Source organism: Euprymna scolopes, chromosome 9 (genome assembly GCF_053919585.1).
Source record: "Euprymna scolopes isolate OS-2025 chromosome 9, ASM5391958v1, whole genome shotgun sequence".
Taxonomy (NCBI): domain Eukaryota; kingdom Metazoa; phylum Mollusca; class Cephalopoda; order Sepiida; family Sepiolidae; genus Euprymna; species Euprymna scolopes.
In genome coordinates, this window is record NC_136490.1 from 151,560,339 (window position 1) to 151,581,412 (window position 21,074).

Genomic DNA, 21,074 nt, shown 5'->3' on the forward strand with positions numbered 1-21,074 from the left:
GATCATCCGTCTAGAAGGAAAACTCTGAAACTAAACCAAAGGGGAGGGAGGCCTCTTCAGTCTCGGATGACAACCTTCCTAGAGCTGGTGACTCAAACAAATTACCGGTTTACAAACCTAAATTGCTTAAGGAGTAGATAGGTTCTGTCTATTGCCCGGCTTCCATACTCCTTCTTTGCCTATTAGTCAGGCACAGAGACACTATCACAGTGATTCGACAGAAACACCCAGTGGTAGATCTTGTTTCTTGTCTAGGGCAATGAACGCCGTTTCCCAACTCCTGACACACCCCACCCCTAAAACTGAGCACTTGAGAGTGCTTGAGTACCACATATGCCTGAGCAATTGGATTGGGTTGACCTTCCTCTGATGGGTTGAGGGTACCGGATTCACAGTTACTGGCTGCTGTTTCCGACTGGTAGTACAGGCGCCCTAACTCTTTGGTAGCGCTTAAAGCGGCTGCTCCATCAACAGTTGTATAATATTGGGATATTTGTAGTGCCATATCGCGCATGGAAAGGGACCCTGCACTCATCCCCGGTGGGCTTTCCTGAGGCCACAGTCCTAGTTGAAGAAGGGTCAGCTGATGGTCTACTTGTGATGCATGTGTGATACTCTGCATAATCTCCTGTTCAGTCCCCCTCCTACCTAACTAAAACTCGTAAAAAAATATGATGACAGTACAATCTAAAAAAAAATAAGCTTAAACCAGGCTTAGGGTCAAACAAATCCAGCATGCCTCCTCCCTTGAGGCTTGCATTCACTAATATCCGTGGGCTTAGAACTAATTTAGCTGATGTTGAAGCATTTCTCCTGACAAATACCCCGGATATCTTAGCACTAAGTGAGACTAACCTACACTCCTCCATCCCCCTCTAACTACTTTAACATGCCTGGATATCTCCCACTCTGCCGTAAGGGCTCTGACAGACACATGCACGGACTTGGAGTTTACATTCGTAATACCCTCCCCTTGACTAGAGAAACAAACCTAGAATCGGATGATCAAGCCTTTATATGCTTTAAACTAATCATGCAACACAACAATAGCTACTTTTACTTTCTCTCCTGCTCTCCCTCGACCCAAGACTGCACCATAATAAACAAAGTCTCTCACAGCATAGACACAGCACTCTCCATCGACACTAGTGCACAAGTACATGTATTTGGTGACTTTAATGTCCATTACAAAAACTGGCTTGGATTCTCTACTTGCAGCAGGCAGCACAACTCATAGCTTCTCTATATCTCACTCCCTATCACAAATTGTTACTTTTCCAACCTATTTCCCTGACCAGGAAGAACAACACACATCACTTTTAGATCTGTTTTTGACCACAGTTCCTGATGATTGTATAACGAATGCCGACAGCCCACTTGGGAACGCTGATCATGCAGTGATAATGGTTGAAATCGCCCTAAACTCTAGAGAAAAAATGAAGAGCCAGTGCTCAAAACAACGAGATATTATAAAAAGGCTGACTGGGAAGCCATCAGAGATCTTATCAGAGATGCCCCATGGTGAAATATTTTTTCTCTTCCTGCTGAACAGTGTGCAAACGAGACCACTGAATGGTTCAAAACTGCAATCGAAGCGCATGTTCCCATGCGGAAATTTTATAGCAAGCCCCACTCTCCCCAATGGTTTACATCGACTTGCGCAACTGCCATTGCTCAAAGGCAGCATGCATACCGCAGATTTAACCGACATAAGTCCAGTTCAAACAGACAGAAGTACATAGAAGCTAGAAGTAACGTTAAGAAAGAAATAGTGACAGCTAAGAGAGAATTTATGGAAACCACTAAAAAACGCATCGAAGCACAAAAACTAGGAACTCGTGACTTCTGGAAAATCTACAACAGTGTAGTAAATAATGGGCAATCAACAATTCTACCACTAACCAACAATCACGAGGTTGTTTGCTCAGCAACCGAAAAGGCTAACATGCTTGCCAGTCGGTTTGCCTCAAACTCCACACTGGACCCTTCCAACCACTCCCTACCTGACTTTCCTATGCGGATAGAAACCATGCTAGACGATCTACAAATCCCCCCTGCTCAAGTACATGCTATCATAAAAAACCTTGACACTTCAAAAGCATGTGGACCTGATCTCATCCCAGCTGTGCTATTAAAAAAGTGCTCAGCCGAAGTAGCTCCAGTTCTCTCCAAACTCTACAGCAAATGCCTTAATGAATCTTGCTTTCCGGGCTGTTGAAAAATTGCTTCTGTGGTACCAGTATTCAAGAATTCTGGCGAAAGAACTGACCCATTAAATTATCGCCTCATTAGCCTCCTCCCGCTTTTTGCCAAAATATTTGAGACCTTAATTAACCATGCTCTAGTCCATCACCTTACAGATGCTAAGCTTCTGACTGACAAACAATATGGATTTAGACAAGCCCGTTCCACAGCAGACATCCTAACTGTAATCTCTGAACGTATATACCATTCACTGGACAAAGCGGGGGAGGGCAGAGCGGTAGCTCTAGATATATCTAAGGCTTTTGACAGGGTATGGCATGAGGGTCTCCTCAGGAAGATTAGATCATACGGTATCACTGGTAGAATACTTAACATAATTAAATCCTTCTTAGATAAGAGAAAAATCCAGGTTGTCCTCGACGGTCGTACATCTAAACAATATGATATAAATGCGGGAGTGCCCCAGGGGTCTATCCTTGGACCTCTACTGTTCTTGATATTCATAAATGACCTCCCCGACAAAATTGCCTCTAAGATGGGTATATATGCTGATGACACCACACTCTATAACAGACACGACAGGAAAACAAATGAACACATATCTAAAGAAATGGCAGAAACACTAGAAGATGAGCTCCAATCTGTAGTGGAATGGGGCCAAAAATGGATGGTCACGTTCAATGCCGCCAAGACTAAACTAGTTTCATTCAATAATTACAAGAAACCTTCTCTACCACCTATAGCCATGGCTAACGACTCTTTATCTGAGAGTACGTCTTTCAAGCTCCTTGGCCTAACGTTCACAGGAAACATGAGTTGGAACAATTACATCGAGGGCATTGCCAGGGCCGCTGCAAGGAAAGTGGGCTCTCTCTACCGTGCTAGAAAACTACTAACACCCGAAAGTATCCTGTACCTCTATAAGGCAACCATTCGCCCATGTATGGAGTATTGCTGTCATATTTGGGCTGGTGCATCGGCTACTAGTCTCTCGCTCCTTGACAAGGTTCAACAGAGAGAGAACTGGCATCTAAGCTTCAGCCTCTGTCCCATTGACGAAACGTTGCATCCCTCTGCCTGTTCTACAAGTATTATAATGGTGAATGCTCTGACGAACTGCAAGCACTTGTTCCCCCACGATGTGAACACCCTCGACAGACCCGACAGCCAGTAGTTTCTTCCCCAGAACTGCTAGGATTTGGAATTCCATTCCAGGTGCCTGTTTCCCCAACTGTACTGACGTGCAGAAGTTCAAGTGCAACGTGAACCAACATCTTGCTGCCCACATCCCTACATAGTACCCGAGTAGTTGTTGCCCCTGTTAGTAGCCCCCTACACCAAAGTGGCAATGTGCCTTGTATGGAGTGAAAATGTAATTAAAAAAAAATCTATTCAATGTAGCTGGCTTCAGCCTCATTCACTGCCTTGATACAAGTCCGAAACTGGGAGCATGCCTTTTTCATAAGTGCTGGCATGAGCTCGGCAAATACTTTTTCAGAAACATTGCTCATGGAATGTAAGGACTAAAGGACAAATTAAGGGAAGCAAGAGTTATGAGGCTGATGAAAGTAAGCACATGGTCCACTTTCTACTTTCCTTTGTACAATAGATGTTATGAATACAACGGAATTGCTTCATTTTTTTTTAGTTTTTAACTAACCTTGAAATAAATATTTAATTAAAAAATATATATGCATATGTGGGGTCCATAGATGATAAAACATCTCTCAAGGGTCCAGAATCAAAATAAGGTTGGGAATCGCTGGTATAGATAAACATGATTGTTTAGAAAGGATATGCACCGTTACATAATCTCACTTTTTTTTTTTTTTTTTTTTTTAATTTTACTTCAGTTAGGTTTAAGAGATCAAGAGGCTCCCTTCTGGAGCTAACACTTGATTCTGTTATGATTTTAATTTATATCCGAGGGCTCTTTTAAGAATAGATACTGTTCCCTTTATGCCTGCTATTTGTATTTCGTTACAGCTTGGTCTTCCAGGGATTGCTTCTAAGTATTTCTGAAGATTCTTTTTTAGTGAGCCAGTTGCTCCAATCACAACCGGTATACTGTTTATTTCTTTCAGAGACTATGTCGTTTTTAGATCATTTTTTAGATCCTGATATTTTGTTATCTTTTCCCCTGAGTAGCATTGTTGATGATGATTCAAACATTGTTTTAATTTTTACTGATTTAAAATTTTTTTGTTTGTTTTCTTTTGTCTTTCCCAGGGGATGTCATTCGTTGGAGACCATCTGTTTGGTTTTGGCATATAAAGTAAAATATCCACATAATTTCTTTCTTCTTCGAGGGAATCACGAATGTGCATCTATTAACAGGTAAGTTTCCCGCTTTACAATAAATCTATTGATGTCTCTCTTTATCTAACTATCTATCTATCTCTCTTTCTCTCTCTCTCTCTCTCTCTCTACATATATTTATGTGTGTGTGTGTGTGTGTGTGTGTGTGTGTGTGTGTGTGTGTGTGTGTGTGTGTGTAATAAAAATTATGAAAATAATATTCCAATGTGATGGAGGGATGAAAAAGGAACAAACCAAAATTATATGTTCATCAGCATTTCGTCTTTATTTCAAGACTTACTCGAGATGATTGATTTGAAGAAATAAAATACCAGTACAATATTTGAAAATATATTTGTATTTGTAATGTGAAATAGAATGTTTTTGTTTTAGTTTTCCAAATGAAATACAAGCCGTTAGCATTCAAAATGAGTATAGCATTTATGGCATGAAGTGAATGAATTTTCTTTTCTTTTTTTTTCTGATTATAGTGAAAGGTTAGCTGAAGGCTCCCTTTTTATTGGCTACTACACCAAAATAACTAAAAACAATTTCGCTCAATTCATGCCATAAACGCTATACACGATTTAAATGCTAATGCCTTTTTTTCAGTCAGAAATAGAACAAAGACATTCCATTTTCACATTACAAACACAACAAATATATTTTCAAATATTATACTTTTATTTCTCCAAATCGATCATCCTGATAAAGTCTTGAAATAAAGACAAAACGTTGATGAACACATAATTTTGGTTTCTTCCTTTTTCATCTCTCTCTCTCTCTCTCTTTCTCTCTCTCACACACACACACACACACACACACACACACACACACACACACACACTCTCTCTCTCTCTCTCTCTCTCTCTCTCTCTCTCTCTCTCTCTCTCTCTCTCTCTCTCTCTCTCTGGTAACATGTCTTTTCAATTTTATTTCACTCTTTATGTATACCAATCCTTTTTATTTAGAAGCTCAATGTGTGTCAAATATAACAACAGAGCATACATAAAAGAATAACACTATAGTTACATTCTGAGATTCAAACACAGCTTATCCAGCATATTACAATTTGGTACACTTTTTTGCAGATCCGTTTAGTTATGCAGAAACAAACGGTTATTATTATGTCAACACCATCTCTTTTCATGCATATACTCTTTTTTTCTTCTTTCAGTATGATATCATCATGCATTTTTTCTACCTAAGCAAAGAATTTCTAATTTTTCTGAAGAGTATTTGCACGAAAAGAGATGGTACTGACATAATAATAACCGTTTGTTTCTGCATAACAAAAACGAATCTATAAAAACTGTATCAAAATTTTAATATGCTGGAGGAGCTGTTTTGCATGAAAAATAAATATTTGGATCTTGGAATGTGACTATACTCTTATTCTTTTATATATATATATATATATATATATATATATATATATATATATATATATATATATGTAAAAGAATATCAGTATAGTTACATTCCAAGATATATATACATGAAAGAGGCTGCTATGATTAAGGGCCAGGTTTGGGAGGAATATCTTTTATAGGGAGTTGTCAGCAAAATGTTTGTTCACATTACATTTCAGTTTATGTATGTTGTGTTGGTACAGTCCGGGTAGTGGGGAGTGAATTCCAAAGACAGGCAGGCAGTCCAGAGAGAAGAAATTATTAAAGTAGAAAGTTTTCCAGTATATGTACAGACGTCCTTAATGAAGGGGGGCATTTTGCTACTGGTAGAGTTGATCAAGAGTATTTATGTTGATGGGTTTATGTGCAGTAAGGTTGTCAGAGCACATTTTATTGAAGTACTTACATTTTTTTTTTTTTTTACACGGTGGTCACCACTTATCAAGGCCCGGAAGCCACTCAGGGATAAGGGTTATTGCAAGTACAGTATGTTAGTGTGGAGATTTGATGAAGTGTTTACTTAAAGGGGCGGTTCATTAGGAATTTGTTAACGTTGAACTTGAAGACATCGAAGTTGTAGTTAGGTGGGAAGCAGGCGGGAAGTACTTATAAAACATAGGGATGCAACATTGACAGTGTGAGACTTATTAGGTTAGTCTTTTTCTTTAGCCTTGTGTAAGAGTGAGCGACTAGTAGTTAGTGTATTAGCTTAGATGTGGCAACAATACTCCATGCATGGGCTAATAATAGCATTATAGAGATATTGGATACTGGCAGGTGTAAGAAGTTTTCTACTCCAGTATAGGGAGCGTACCTTTTTGCAGCAGATTTAGCAGTATCTTCCATGTATTTATTTTAATTCATGTTTCCTGTGAATGTTAGGTGGATGAGTTTGAACGATAGACTCTTTGGAAGGTTGCTATCAACTATGACAATTGGTTGTTTCAAAAGGTTTCTTATAATTGTTAAAGAAAACCAGCTTTGTCTTGGTAGTCTTAAATGTAACAAAAACAAAACAACCAAACGAAACACCATGAATAAATATTTAAATATATAAAGAACTTGAATCGTAAAAACTTTTTCAAAATTACTGGATTCAGCATTAAATAACCCCCAAAAGGGTTGATATGCCGTAAAACAAAACCAAGCAACCAAAATCAGATTGCTCTCAAATGCTTTGTTAATGCTTGTGAAGGTTGAGGCATATATACGTCATATAATTATAGCTGCATATTTCACGATTATTCACGGGTGATGGATCTCGTTATAGCTTCTAAGCAATGAAGTTTCTTATTACAAAACCAACTTCAACTTCATGGCGATTGTTATTATCGATTCTACTCCAAAAGAAAGTAATTCATCATTCTTGATAGCCTGCTAATCATATTCCCTATTAACGGTTGTCATGCTACTGTTGTATCTATGAACTCCTTGACAACCAGAGAAAATTTACCAGGTGTTTTCCTGCCAGTTCTGGCTATGAGAGTTCATTTTACATCCTTGTTGACTTTATATTACAACCCTCTCTCCCTGGAGTAGCTGAACTGACCTATACCGTGTTGTCAAATGGAGGAATATTCTGTGTTCTAAAATCTTGTTATATCTCTCGTAACTACAATTTACGATTGGCCAATATAAGTTTGTGTATTTTTTGCTGTGTTTTCCATGACAACTGCTGAATTTGAATGACTTGAACATTCAGTATCATTTGTGTCTGTACGACCACACATAAAGTCATCATATCACTTCTTAACGGAATAACATGCATTAAACTAATCCTTTGCTTAAACATCATGTTTCCTATTTACAGGGTGGAACAATACAATTATCATTCTAGAAAAGACAACCTGATTCCATTTCCATTTAATGAAAACCGGTTCTCTTCTTTTGTTGCAAACCATCTATTAGTTGGCCAGTAGTGTACAAATCCCAAGAGCAATCTATCGATCATTTCTATCATGTCTGAAGTGACACAATGTTCAACAAGCAAGATCGGAGATGCACCGCTGTACAACTCATGCTCTCTACTGATCCAGCTTATGACAACAGGACCATTGCCAGCACCCTCAAAATTCAACGTTTGAGGGCACAGCTCAATGAAGTTTCCAGCCACAGTTATGGTTTTTGGTGTGGTTTCAAGTGAGGGCCACATCATGCGACCTTACATCTTGAAAGTCATCCCCAAAGTGTATCTGGATATGCTGAAGAGTGTAGTGATCCTCGGGTGCAATCAAGTGGCTGCTGGCAGATCCTGGGTGTGGCAGCAGGACTTGGCGCCAGTTCACAAGTTCAAAGAGACCCAGGCTTGGCTTCAGAAGAAGTGCTATGACTTTGTAACCTTCTCTCACTGACTCGCCCCCTCCTTCCCCGACCTGAACCTGCTGAACTACTTCGTTTGGTCATATATCACGAACATCACCAGCATGACCTCCCACAGAACCAAAGCCAACCTGATTGTCACCATCCGCCGAGTATTTGCTGAGCTCTCGCTGGTGCTTGTGGAAAAGGCATACTCCCAGTTTTGGACCCGTATCGAGGAGATGATTCGGGCTAAAGGTGGCTACATTGAATAGATGTCAGCTCTACTACAAAATCAAGTTATCTGAATTGACTTTTTCAATAAAAGTTTTTAAATAAGGTTGTTGTGTTATTTTTTATGACGACATTTTTATCGTTCCACTATATTAACACACGGAAATCAGATTTTTCAATTGTTTTCAAGTTTTGCAAACTTATCTTTAAATAACTGTAATTTATATAATGACTAGCGGGGGTGCCCGGCGTTGCCCAGATGTTTGTTGGTGTAAAGGAAAAAAGTTTTGGTAAGGAGGTAGACTCGAACCCGAAGCCTTGAGGCAAATAGTCTGATACCTTCCACGTCGCTATGAGGACAGGGAAGTGGGAATGGTTGAAATTAAACGTTTAAAAAAGCAAGTGGTTAAACGAACGTCAACGTGTGGTTTTCTAAACCAAACATCACGCCATAGTGGTAGAGAAATGAAATCACAACATGAATTTTGTAACAAAAGTCGCTGAAATAAAAGATACAGATGATCTCGTTTCGTAAATCAGACATATTATAATCTAGGGAGTATATAAAAAGTTCTAAGAAACAGTGACCCCGACCCCCGAGCATCCCCCTAAAAAAGCCTTTGGAAGACATACGAAAAAATGCACACATACACACATACACAAACTCACACATATTTTCGCTTTTATATTATAGATTAGGATTAAATTTTGATTATAATTTTAAACTTTTGAGAGGTGGATTGGTTATTCATATTATTTAGATTTTTTTACACTACTGTTCTCATCTTAAGTGTCATTTTCACAATGTTTTGTTCGATATAACATCTTACCATCTTTAGGCTCCCAAAATTCGTACTAGCACTGTCTGAACTGTGGAAGATAATATTGAATATACGAGGATTTGTTTCAAGTGTAGGAAAGAAAGGAAAAAAAACTTTGGTGTATTGTATCGACAAGAGGACGGTTTGACACTGCCAGCCTTTTTTTTTTTGTTGTTGTTCCTACTCCATTTTATAGTTGTGAACACGAAACAAAATCTTTCTTGTATTATTTGGATTCTTCAAACTACTGTGCTCATCTTGAATCTTATTTTCACAACGTTTTGATCAATGTAACTTCTAACCTTCTTCAGGTGTATCTTGTCGAACTCGAGAATCTTTCTATCAAACTCGATAACAGAATTTCAAACGGAACCCTTTATTTAATCCATGAAAGTAGCATGCTCTTGTTCTGTCAGCCATGATTGGTTAGAAGTCTTAAGTAATTCACAATTCTATTTTGAGTGTCTCCCAAACTGATGACTGAAGCTTCAACCTCTAGATGAGTGTAACTTTGAAGCTTCCTAAGTTTAACAAGATAGACCTGAAGAAGATCGGAGGTTACATCAATCAAAACTTGAAAATAACACTAACCGTAGTCTGAAGAATCCAAATAATATGAATAATCAATCCTTTTCTCAAAATTTTAGAAACGTAAAATCTGTCTCATTTATCCGTATAGATAAATGCTAACATTTTGATTGTTCCAATAAAAATTTACCAATCTTTTAAATATGACTGTAAAGAAAAGAAAAGAAAGAAGAAATCAAGTCGTCTTTTCATTTGCAACTTCGAAACAGATGGTAACTTTTTGAAAATCAAATCGGTTCACAAAAATGAACATTTTAACATAAATGCTAAATATTTGTCTACAAAATAAAATTACAGTAGAACACCGGGATACGGCATTAAAAATTAGTAACAAAATACAGTACAGTATTTAATACACATGTATATTATTAAATAACATTATAAATAATACAGTAAGGCGGGGCAAACACTGTAACCAGGCGCCAGAAAATCATTTTATTTCACACCATAACCTGAAAAACGTACCCTAGGGCCACCGTATCCAGGGGTTCTATTGTATAACTAAACTATTTGTTATATTAAAGTTAGCAGGACAAGTGTCCTAGCATTGCCGGGGAAAAATATATAATATTGATTTAATTTATCAAAAGAATATAAATATTAGAGTATCAATTCTGAAAAAAAATCAGAAAAGAACACATTTCACTGTAATTTAGATGATCAAAATAGAATTTAACCATTTTTTTATATGAAGATTAAAAGATAATTGTTATAAAAAAATATTTTTGTAAATAACTAAATAAAGGTGATTTATCTAAGTTGTGAGTGGGGGCTAAGCCCCTTCCCCTAAAATTCTAAATGGTTAACCATATCTCTGTGTGGTAATGGAGAGGCATAGCAATAAGCGGCCACAGTTGGCATGTGCCTGCTGTAGGGAAGCAGTGGCACATGAACCTAAAACCCTTCAGATACAAGAATAAGGGGATTATGCAAATTTAGGTGCTGTTGGGAGTTTGAGATGGAAGAAACAAAGACAGATTTTTTGCTTGACGGATGTATTCTGGTTTTTAGACGCCACTTCTTTTGCATGTGATTTTGTTGTTGGTTAACGAATGTCTTTGTCTTTGGAAAAAAGAACAACAAAAAGTCTGGCTCGAGTGTGCGTTTTCCTTTTAACTCGAATGACTGACATGGGAATTAATTGCCTAAATAAATCTTTCAGTCACATAGATTATAAATAATCATTCATCGTACCAGTGTTTTAAAATACTTGTTTCTAAATAAGTGTTTATTTCAAACAAATAAAATGTATTCTTCAGGGGCCTGAGATCCCTCTTCTGTATTTTTAAATAAGGGTGACCTAATAAAACAACAAAAAAAAAAATAACATGGTTTAATCTTCTGTAGTTTTAAATAAGGATGCTCGCTCTAATAAAACAGAAAAAATAACATGGTTTAAACTTGTGTAGTTTTAAATAAGGGTGCCCTAATAAAACAAAAAAAATAACATGGTTTAATCTTGTGTAGTTTTAAATAAGGGTGCCCTAATAAACAAAAAAAATAACATGGTTTAATCTTGTGTAGTTTTAAATAAGGGTGCCCTAATAAACAAAAAAAAAATAACACGGTTTAATCTTGTGTAGTTTTAAATAAGGGTGCCCTAATAAAACAAAAAAAAAATAACATGGTTCTTGCCCTAATAAAACAAAAAAAATAACATGGTTTAATCTTGTGTAGTTTTAAATAAGGGTGCCCTAATAAACAAAAAAAATAACATGGTTTAATCTTGTGTAGTTTTAAATAAGGGTGCCCTAATAAACAAAAAAAATAACATGGTTTAATCTTGTGTAGTTTTAAATAAGGGTGCCCTAATAAACAAAAAAAAATAACACGGTTTAATCTTGTGTAGTTTTAAATAAGGGTGCCCTAATAAAACAAAAAAAAAATAACATGGTTCTTGCCCTAATAAAACAAAAAAAATAACATGGTTTAATCTTGTGTAGTTTTAAATAAGGGTGCCCTAATAAAACAAAAAAAAATAACATGGTTCTTGCCCTAATAAAAAAAAAAAAAATAACATGGTTTAATCTTGTGTAGTTTTAAATAAGGGTGCCCTAATAAAACAAAAAAAAATAACATGGTTCTTGCCCTAATAAAACAAAAAAAAAATAACATGGTTTAATCTTGTGTAGTTTTAAATAAGGGTGCCCTAATAAACAAAAAAAATAACATGGTTTAATCTTGTGTAGTTTTAAATAAGGGTGCCCTAATAAACAAAAAAAATAACATGGTTTAATCTTGTGTAGTTTTAAATAAGGGTGCCCTAATAAACAAAAAAAATAACACGGTTTAATCTTGTGTAGTTTTAAATAAGGGTGCCCTAATAAAACAAAAAAAAAAATAACATGGTTCTTGCCCTAATAAAACAAAAAAAATAACATGGTTTAATCTTGTGTAGTTTTAAATAAGGGTGCCCTAATAAAACAAAAAAAAATAACATGGTTCTTGCCCTAATAAAAAAAAAAAAATAACATGGTTTAATCTTGTGTAGTTTTAAATAAGGGTGCCCTAATAAAACAAAAAAAAATAACATGGTTCTTGCCCTAATAAAACAAAAAAAAAATAACATGGTTTAATCTTGTGTAGTTTTAAATAAGGGCTCCTCAATAAAACAAAAACAAAAAAAAGCATGTTTAAATCTTATTTTAATGATTTGGTTTACTTAGTGAAATAGCGTTGAATTTCAAATAACTAAATATTAATCCCCATCTAAAAAATTGGGCAAAATCTGGGCAACAGTTCTTATGCCCACCACTGCCTAGCACAAATTACAACCAAGAATTTGTCTTACTTTACTCAAACTAACCAATCTATGGAAACTAATTGGAAATTAAAGAAAACCGGTTTTCTTTGAATATTTACAAAATGAAATTCTGTCTTCTTTGAATATTTGCCGATTTTACAATAGTTTAGTTTTTTGTTGTTTTTTAAATTTTATTTTACTTTTAAAAGTAGAATTAACATTGAAGGGTAGTCTTTGTCCTAACATTATATTTTATCTTTTCTATACTCGTTCCATTAAGGGAAAACCCTTCTGAACTTTGGCAATTTTTAGAGAAGATAAATTTTCCCTACATTAAATATAAATGTAAATAGAAACATGAATGTTGAATAAAAGAAATAAAACATGTTTAACGAACACAATGTGTATATTTCAACAGCTACATGATAAACAGCTGATGATTCTCGTTTTCTATTTAACATATTTAACAATTTAAGTTAAGGTTTCTTTTTTTTTTTTTCATTAATATGTAGTATTTTTTTATATTTTTTTAATGGTAGAATTTAATGCTACTTAGACTAAGCTTCTTTTCTTTAACGACTACAAAAAACCTTCTCAAACACTGATTTTTATGATAAATAACACCCTACTTGAGAGCTCATTTTTCAAATTCCTCAGCCTAACATTCACAGGCAACATGAATTGAAACAAATACATTGAGGACATTGTCAAGGCTGATGAAAAGAAGGTGGGCTCCCTTTATCATGCTAGAAAATAGTATCCCATATCTTTACAAGGCCACAATTCGTCCATGCATGAAATATTGTTGCCACATCTGGGTTGGTGCATCTACCACTAGTCTCTCACTTTTAGACAGGATCCAAAAAAAGATTTACAAATCTTATAGGTCTCCGCACTATCAACCAAACTCCAACCCCTGTCCCATCGCCGCAATGTTGCATCCCTGTGCTTGTTTTACAAGTACTTTAATGGAATTAGCTTTGACTAACTTGTAGCACTTGTCCCCCTCTATGTATATACTCTTGACTAATCTGACAAGCAGCAAAATCCACCCCTTCGCTGTTGAAATATCTAGATGCCAGAAAGCTTTCTTTTAGTTTCTGCTCTTGGACTGTTAGATGTTGAAATTCCTTTATTGTTGCCTGCTTCCCTGACTGTACTAATTTGCAGAAGTTTAAATGTAATGTGAACAGACATTTTGCTACTCAACTCTCCTCAGTCCCCTGTTAGATGTGATCTCAAATAGAAGCCCCTTATGTTTCTTTAGAGAAAATCGAAGTTTACATAACTAGCGTGGGTGTCGTGTTCATTTGTTTAAGAAAAAAATAATTAAAAATAAAGAAAGCTAAATTGGCGACGTCGCTTTTATATTTGACGATCACGTGTGAGTAACGCAAACTCTATGCAAATTAGATTTTGCAAGATGCATAAAAGAACCGGTAAAAGGAATGACTAGTGAGTTGAAAGACGTGTGTTATGTGAACAGACGTGTGTATTATCAAGATTATTGAAGCTGACTCAAAAGATTGTATGTAGGACAGAACACAACTTTACAACTCCACTGTAAGCAATTTTCAAACTAGAGTTTCAAGTGGTAATATGCTTTGTTTCAGGCGAAAAAGAGTATATAAAAAATTGATACATAAAAAAATTACTAAAATTGTTTGCTTTTTTTTTCTGTTCAGAATTTATGGATTTTACGATGAATGTAAACGCAGATATAACATCAAATTGTGGAAAACGTTCACAGAATGTTTTAATTGTTTACCTATTGGTAAGTTTTTTCTTCTCTTTTTCTTATGAAACATTTTTTTTTTTACAAGGGAATCACCACTTACTAAGGCCTAAAAGTCACTCGAGGATAAAGATTAATTAGTGTAAGGTTGTTAGCGAGACAACAGCGTAGTGATCATTTGTGGAGGAAATTGAGTAGAAATTGATTATTTAAGGGGACGGCTCAGCAAGAATTTGTTTAAATTCGACTTTAAGATGACCATGTTGTAGCCAACTTGTTCATAGAATTTGCATTTAAATTTAAGCACAGAGAGTGGGTGAAATTGTTGATAGTGGTTATATAGCTAGACTAGTGCTTTTTGTGAATGTTTGACGGGGGAGGGGGCATAGATTGGAGCTAAAATGAGAACCTGCCATGAAAAGAACTGTAGAGCAGAGCCAGGCTTTCAACATTTCTTCTGTGGGGAAAGAGGTTGTAGGGAGGAGAAAGGGTGGGGTCACCTAGATTACAAAGCCGTTTTTGAACTCTGCCAAAGCAGGATTGGTTCCATTCTATAAAGTCAAAATATTGTTTATTGATAAGGGAAACTTCTAAAATTATAATAATTTTATTAAAAAATAATTTGTCAGCTTGTAATTACTTTTATTTATATTTGAAATTTTTATTTAAAAAATGTTATTTTCGTCATTTTTTTTTTAATTTTGTAAAATAATGTTTTAGCAAAAAAAAAAAAAAAATCACAAACAACCATGTTTCTGAATGTCTAAGATAAGGATTGATTTTTCGTATTATTTGGATTCTTTCTTGAGTGTTATTTTCATAATATTTCGGTTGTATCTTGTCGAACTCTGAAATCTTTCTGCCGAACTTGTGGTATAGTACATAAAGTAAACTTAGTCAAATTCAGTCATAAATAACACTCTTCTGGAGGTTGAAGGTTTAATCATCAGCGTGATTGATACTGAAAATATAATTGTGATTTACTTAGGATTTCTACTGGCTGATGGAACGAGAGCATGTTATTCCTGTGGAGTAGAATTCCATGCAAATTCCACAAGTTTGACAGATTCCCAAGTCTGACTTGAGTTTAGAACTGCACGCCTGTGGAATTGTCTTCCGTTTTCCTGCTTTCCGGCTGACTACAATATGGTTTTGTTCAAGTCTAAAGTAAATAAGTTCTTGATGAGCCGTTCCATATAAGTTATTAAATTTACCAAATTTTCATTACTAATGATTACTATATTGACCAACTTCTACTGTACACTCTTTAACCCTTATCCTTGAGTGGCCTCTGGGCCTTGATAATGTGGTGATGCCTTTGTAAAAAAAAAAAAAAAAAAAAAAAAAAAAAGTTCGACAAGATATACATGAAAAAGGTCGAAGGTTACACTAAATGAGTCGTTGCGAAAAACAGTCTGAATAATCCAAATAACACGAACAAACAATCCTTTTGTAAAATAACAAATACTAGTTAATTAATTTGAATCAATTTCTATGTAGAAAATTTCAAAATATTTAAAATAAACTTATTTGTCTTAAAACTAAATTAAACAAGACACGATATACATGTTAAATTGTAAATTTTGTGGAATTCTATGCAAAGTGTGTGTGTATGTTTTAAACGAGGGTATATCTGTTTATGGGAGTTCGTATATAATGTTTTTTTTTTCTATGAGAGATGTTCCAAAAGTAATGCCTCCTATTTATATTCCACCCGAATGGATTGTTATGATGACTGGATTTATGCATTCACAATATGAAAGTTTCATCTCTCTGTGGCAGATATTGATGGTGTGAGACTAAGAAAGCAACCCCTGCAATTAATGTGTGTCAGAAGTAGAGATGCATCATTGGATTCCTCGCAAAAGTGCATTGAGAAGTGAGGTGGTGACTATGTACAAAATAAATTTGGGAGCATAAAAGGTCACTCGTTTTAATGGGGCCACTCCCATCTTAGTAGTTCTTCAACTTTTTTAGTTTAAAAAAAAGATAGGAGGTTTTACTTTTGAAACGACCATTGTATTTCTATGAATATTTACCATGGTTGGTGTTCATTGTGTAATATGGGTTGGTCTGTACTGCTGCTCCAGGCTTCTGATAATGTATTTTTGGGTGATAACATAAACATCTTAAAAGAAAAGGATTGAAATAAACTTGCTTTTATTAACTATTAGTTGAACTACCTGATGTTGTCCGGAAGCACAGATAACAAAACTGAAGAGTTTAAAAACAAAGGTGTGCATAACACATATGGTTAAAATAAAGCATTAATTCGATTGCATGAGTGGAAAGGAAAGAAAAAATTTCCTACCAACAAAAATCCTATGGAAAAAATCCTATGGAATTGTAATAATGTAATAATGTCGATTGTCAAATTCATAGTTCTTAGTTAAAACACATCCTCAGTCTTATTACTTTTTTATATTTTGAAAAAAATGTTCCTTGTTTTTAATAAATATATTCTCAATTTTTCTCACATATTTAAAAAAACAAAAAAAAAAAACAAATGAATATTCAATTTATTTGTTTTTGTTTAATGCGTCCTCAATCTTGATATCTATATATTTTTATAAATCTAAGATTTTGAAAATAACAAATATAAAATTAATTTTCTTTGAAAAATAAAAAATATAAAATTAACTTTCTTCGAAAAATAATAATAATTACATTAACTTTATTTTGAAAAATAATAAATATTAAATTAACTTTCTTTGAAAAATAATATATATTAAATTAACTTTCTTTGAAAAATAATAATAATTACATTAAATTTCTTTTGAAAAATAATAAATATTAAATTAACTTTCTTTGAAAAATAATAAATATTAAATTAATTTTCTTTGAAAAATAATGAATATTAAATTAACTTTCTTTGAAAAATAATAAGAATTGCATTAACTTTCTTTGAAAAATAATAAATATTAAATTAACTTTCTTTGAAAAATAATAGATATTAAATTAACTTTCTTTGAAAAATGATAAATATTAAATTAACTTTCTTTGAAAAATAATAAATATTAAATTAACTTTCTTTGAAAAATAATAATAACTACATTAACTTTCTTTTGAAAAATAATAAATATTAAATTATCTTTCTTTGAAAAATAATAAATATTAAATTAACTTTCTTTTGAAAAATGATAAATATTAAATTAACTTTCTTTTGAAAAATAATAAATATTAAATTAACTGTTTGAAAAATAATAAATATTAAATTAACTTTCTTTCCAAATTGCTTGTTTGTGTGTAGATGTTTGCAGAATAGGAGATTTTGCTGATTTGGCCACGTTACAAAGGATGAAAATTTTAAAGTCAATAGATGTAAAAATGTTCATAGAGGAAGGCTGCAAAAAAACATGGCAACAAGTGATAAAAGTGAAGTTACTTTGAAAGCATGTCAATATGTGAAATGAATGTTCAACTCAATATGATGATATAAACACTTCAAATAAACTTAAATTCAGGGTATGTTTATTATTTGATGCAACTAAGAAAAAAATCAGATATATTAATTTTCAAAAATGGGCCTTCAAATCTACTATTTACCCCCTGTGTATAAAACTAACTTAAATTAAATATAGCCCACATTACCCATCTTTATCCTTAGCAGCTTTATTTCAGAATTTATTATGATCAGTTAATTAGTTTAGGAGTAAATCCTGTACATGAATATATATATATAAACATAAACATGACAAACTTTATGAATTGAACTGTCTAGAGGGTTTAGTATACTTTTTTGTATTGTTGTCTATACTGCAAAATGGTTGATTGTTTTATTGTAAAAATTTTCATGTCTGTCGATTGCAGCCATATGGTTATCAACATGTTGGCTGTTTTATGTGCAGAACTGTTTTTATGCATTTCAGTTGCGGAAGTGAAATCGAGAATTAGACAAGATTAAAAGTTCGAGGCACAAAACAAAACTTGTTTTTTGTCGTAATTAAAGTCATTTCAAAGATAACCAGCAATGGAAAGAAATGGTTCTCACATTCCACTCTTCAAAATGGTTTTTATCTTTTTTATTTAGTTTTTGCTGACACATAATATTAATAAGAATCTTTATTAACTTTTTTATAAACTACGAGATGACTTGTGACCCGTTGAGTCATTGTAGATTAATGTTTGGAAGTCCTCTTTTTAAGGAAGATTTCTCAGAATCACTGATTATAGGGAGACATTTTTAGTGAAAACTCTTTGTAGGATTATATGGGGTGCCTTCAATAAGTTTCCAGACTTTTTTTTCGTATGGGCACTTTTATTGAAAGTACACACATAACACTTTAGTTCCCTTCAAAGTAATCTCCTCCGGCTGCAATCACTTGTTGTACAAGGCTTTCCTTGAGCTTAGTGAATAACCAAAAGTCACAGGGAGCAAGGTCTGGACTATAGCAAGGGTGAGGAACTGTCTTAATGTCCATCTTGGTCAAATACTCTGTGATCTTCTCTGAGCACCCTTGGGAAAAACTTTGTGCAAATCATCTACATCTTCAGCTTCTCATGAATAATTGCATGTACAGTTCCCACACTGACATCAAACTGTGCACTTATTGTCTCTATAGACACATGACGGTCCTTATCAATGAAATTCTTTATTTGGCCAATCAGTTCTGGTGTTCTGACTTTCTTACTTCTCCAACACTTCTCATCATTTCTCACAGACTCCCTGTCTTCCTTGAATCTCTTATGCCACTCAAAAACTGATGTTCAATCCATATAATATGGCCCAAAAGCAGTCTGAAGCATTCCATTCGTTTCTGTGGCATTTTTTCCAAGTTTAAAACAGAATTCTATTGCATCTCATTCTCTGAAAGTATCCTTATGTCCAGATTTTCTTTTTGAAATTCACCAACTGTGACAATCAGGTTTTAGTAGGGTGTATTCCAATTCTTGCTGAACCTGAAATCATAAAAAGTAGTCAGTCATCTCATAAGATGTATAGTAATAACAGATTGAATTTTCAAGTCTACAAGAATTTTAAATGCCTTTACAAAAAGTCTGGAAACTTATTGAAGGCACCTTGTATATTTCTTGAATAAAAATATTTTGTTATAAAATTTCGTTTTTCTCAATTCTTGATTTACAAAACTCTGTTTATGTGTAAGTAGCACTTGCTAACTAATGACCCTCCAATTCTTTCATTTCATTTATTTCCATTTGTTATTATTTATATATATATACACATATATATACATATATATACATATATATATTTATATATATATATTTATATATTTATATTTATATATATACATATATATACATATATATATATATATATATATATATATATATATATATATATATATATATATATATATATATATATATCCTTCATTTTATTTCTTCACTATAACACAACTTTTATACTAAAATTACATTAATTTTTTGTGTGGTCTTTGGCAATTTACAAAGACGCTATCATCGCCCAAAATGGCCATACTTAGGCCAAAGACTACCCCACAATATCATTAATTTATTTAACCAGCCAATTACTTGGATTGATTGGAGGTCAGAGAAACCAGATCAAATCAAAGTCACTGACTTCGTGCAGTAGCACTTATTTTATCAGTTGTCCCAAATATTTACAATTTTTAATTTTTTGATTAAGGTCATAGTTATCAATACTCACTCTAGTTTATTAATAAATGCTAGAAGGAGATGACAAATGCCAATCAATCTGAATGATAAATGACTGCAACATCACTGTGTGCTCTGCCCTTTTTACTATACATGGGTAGAAAAGTCAATGGAACACAGGTGCTTGTGATAATGATCAGGTTGTGTATACTATTTCTGTAATCTTATTTTGCCAAGACGATTGAGTTCCACCTTGACAATTTCCAAGGACTTTGAAGTGGACTCCATGTTGGGTAAAGATAAGGAATGAAGATTAAAAACAAAATTTATGGCTTTTAAAAGAACCACAAAAAGAATGCAGAGACATGAAGAAGATAAAGACTGTTGTGAATTGAAAAAAAAAAGGGAGAATCAGTAATGTTAGTAGTAAAGGTTTTATTTGCTAAAAATGTACATCGAAATGATAAATGGTTTATATAATTTTTACTTAAGATTCTTAAACTGATTCAAATTAATCGCGGAGGTGGGAAGGATGTTAAAATCATAACAAAGACCAAAATATATTCCCAAATTTATTGTCTTTGAAGCTTAGAACTTAAACTTACATTTACATAAAAACAAAATTTTTAGCTTCTAACAGAATCACAAAAAGTGTGCATATGGATACAAACTTTGAATGTGAAGTAGATTCCCAAGATTTACTGTCTTGGAAGCTTTATTAAAAACTAACCTTATTACTTTATCTTGGAAGAGTTATTTCAACAAACATAATGCCAGAAACAAAAAAAAAAACAAAAAAAATGGCCAATGGAAACGTTCTGGTACAGCATGCGGATTTTCTGCTGAAAATGATTTTGTTTTTTCACAACCCCCCCCCCCAGCATATTTGCATCAATATTTAAACATTTCCAAAGGAGTGCTAAGAAGAGTTCTCCTTGTGCACTCTAGAAGAAATAAGAGTTAAAATCGCATGGAGTGATTGAAGTGGAAAGAATTTCTATGAAAAAAGAAAACAAAGTAATACAAATATACATGACAACATTTGATATGCGAACCATCTTCTATAATAAAAATCTCACCTGTCCGTTTAAATGTATGTATGTATGTATGTATGTATGTATGTATATCTGCCTAAAATTTTCGACAGAGGTGACGGATTT

At 33.8% G+C, this 21,074-nt stretch overlaps 2 protein-coding genes across 2 annotated transcripts in view; one reads left to right on the forward strand and one right to left on the reverse strand.

The window, feature by feature from the left end:
* The window catches only part of LOC145284926 (uncharacterized), an 85,298-nt gene that overhangs the window by 22,595 nt on the left and 41,629 nt on the right, over window positions 1-21,074 (forward strand). Inside the window, exons 3-4 of the mRNA XM_080134021.1 lie at window positions 4,435-4,542; window positions 14,285-14,373. Of these exons, the coding sequence (XP_079990147.1) occupies window positions 4,435-4,542; window positions 14,285-14,373 (197 nt within the window). The remainder of the gene's footprint in view (window positions 1-4,434; window positions 4,543-14,284; window positions 14,374-21,074) is intronic.
* The window catches only part of LOC145284925 (glutamate decarboxylase 1-like), a 287,476-nt gene continuing 284,185 nt past the window's right edge, over window positions 17,784-21,074 (reverse strand). The window contains exon 15 of the mRNA XM_080134020.1: window positions 17,784-19,233. The gene's annotated coding sequence lies outside the window, so the exon portion shown is untranslated. The remainder of the gene's footprint in view (window positions 19,234-21,074) is intronic.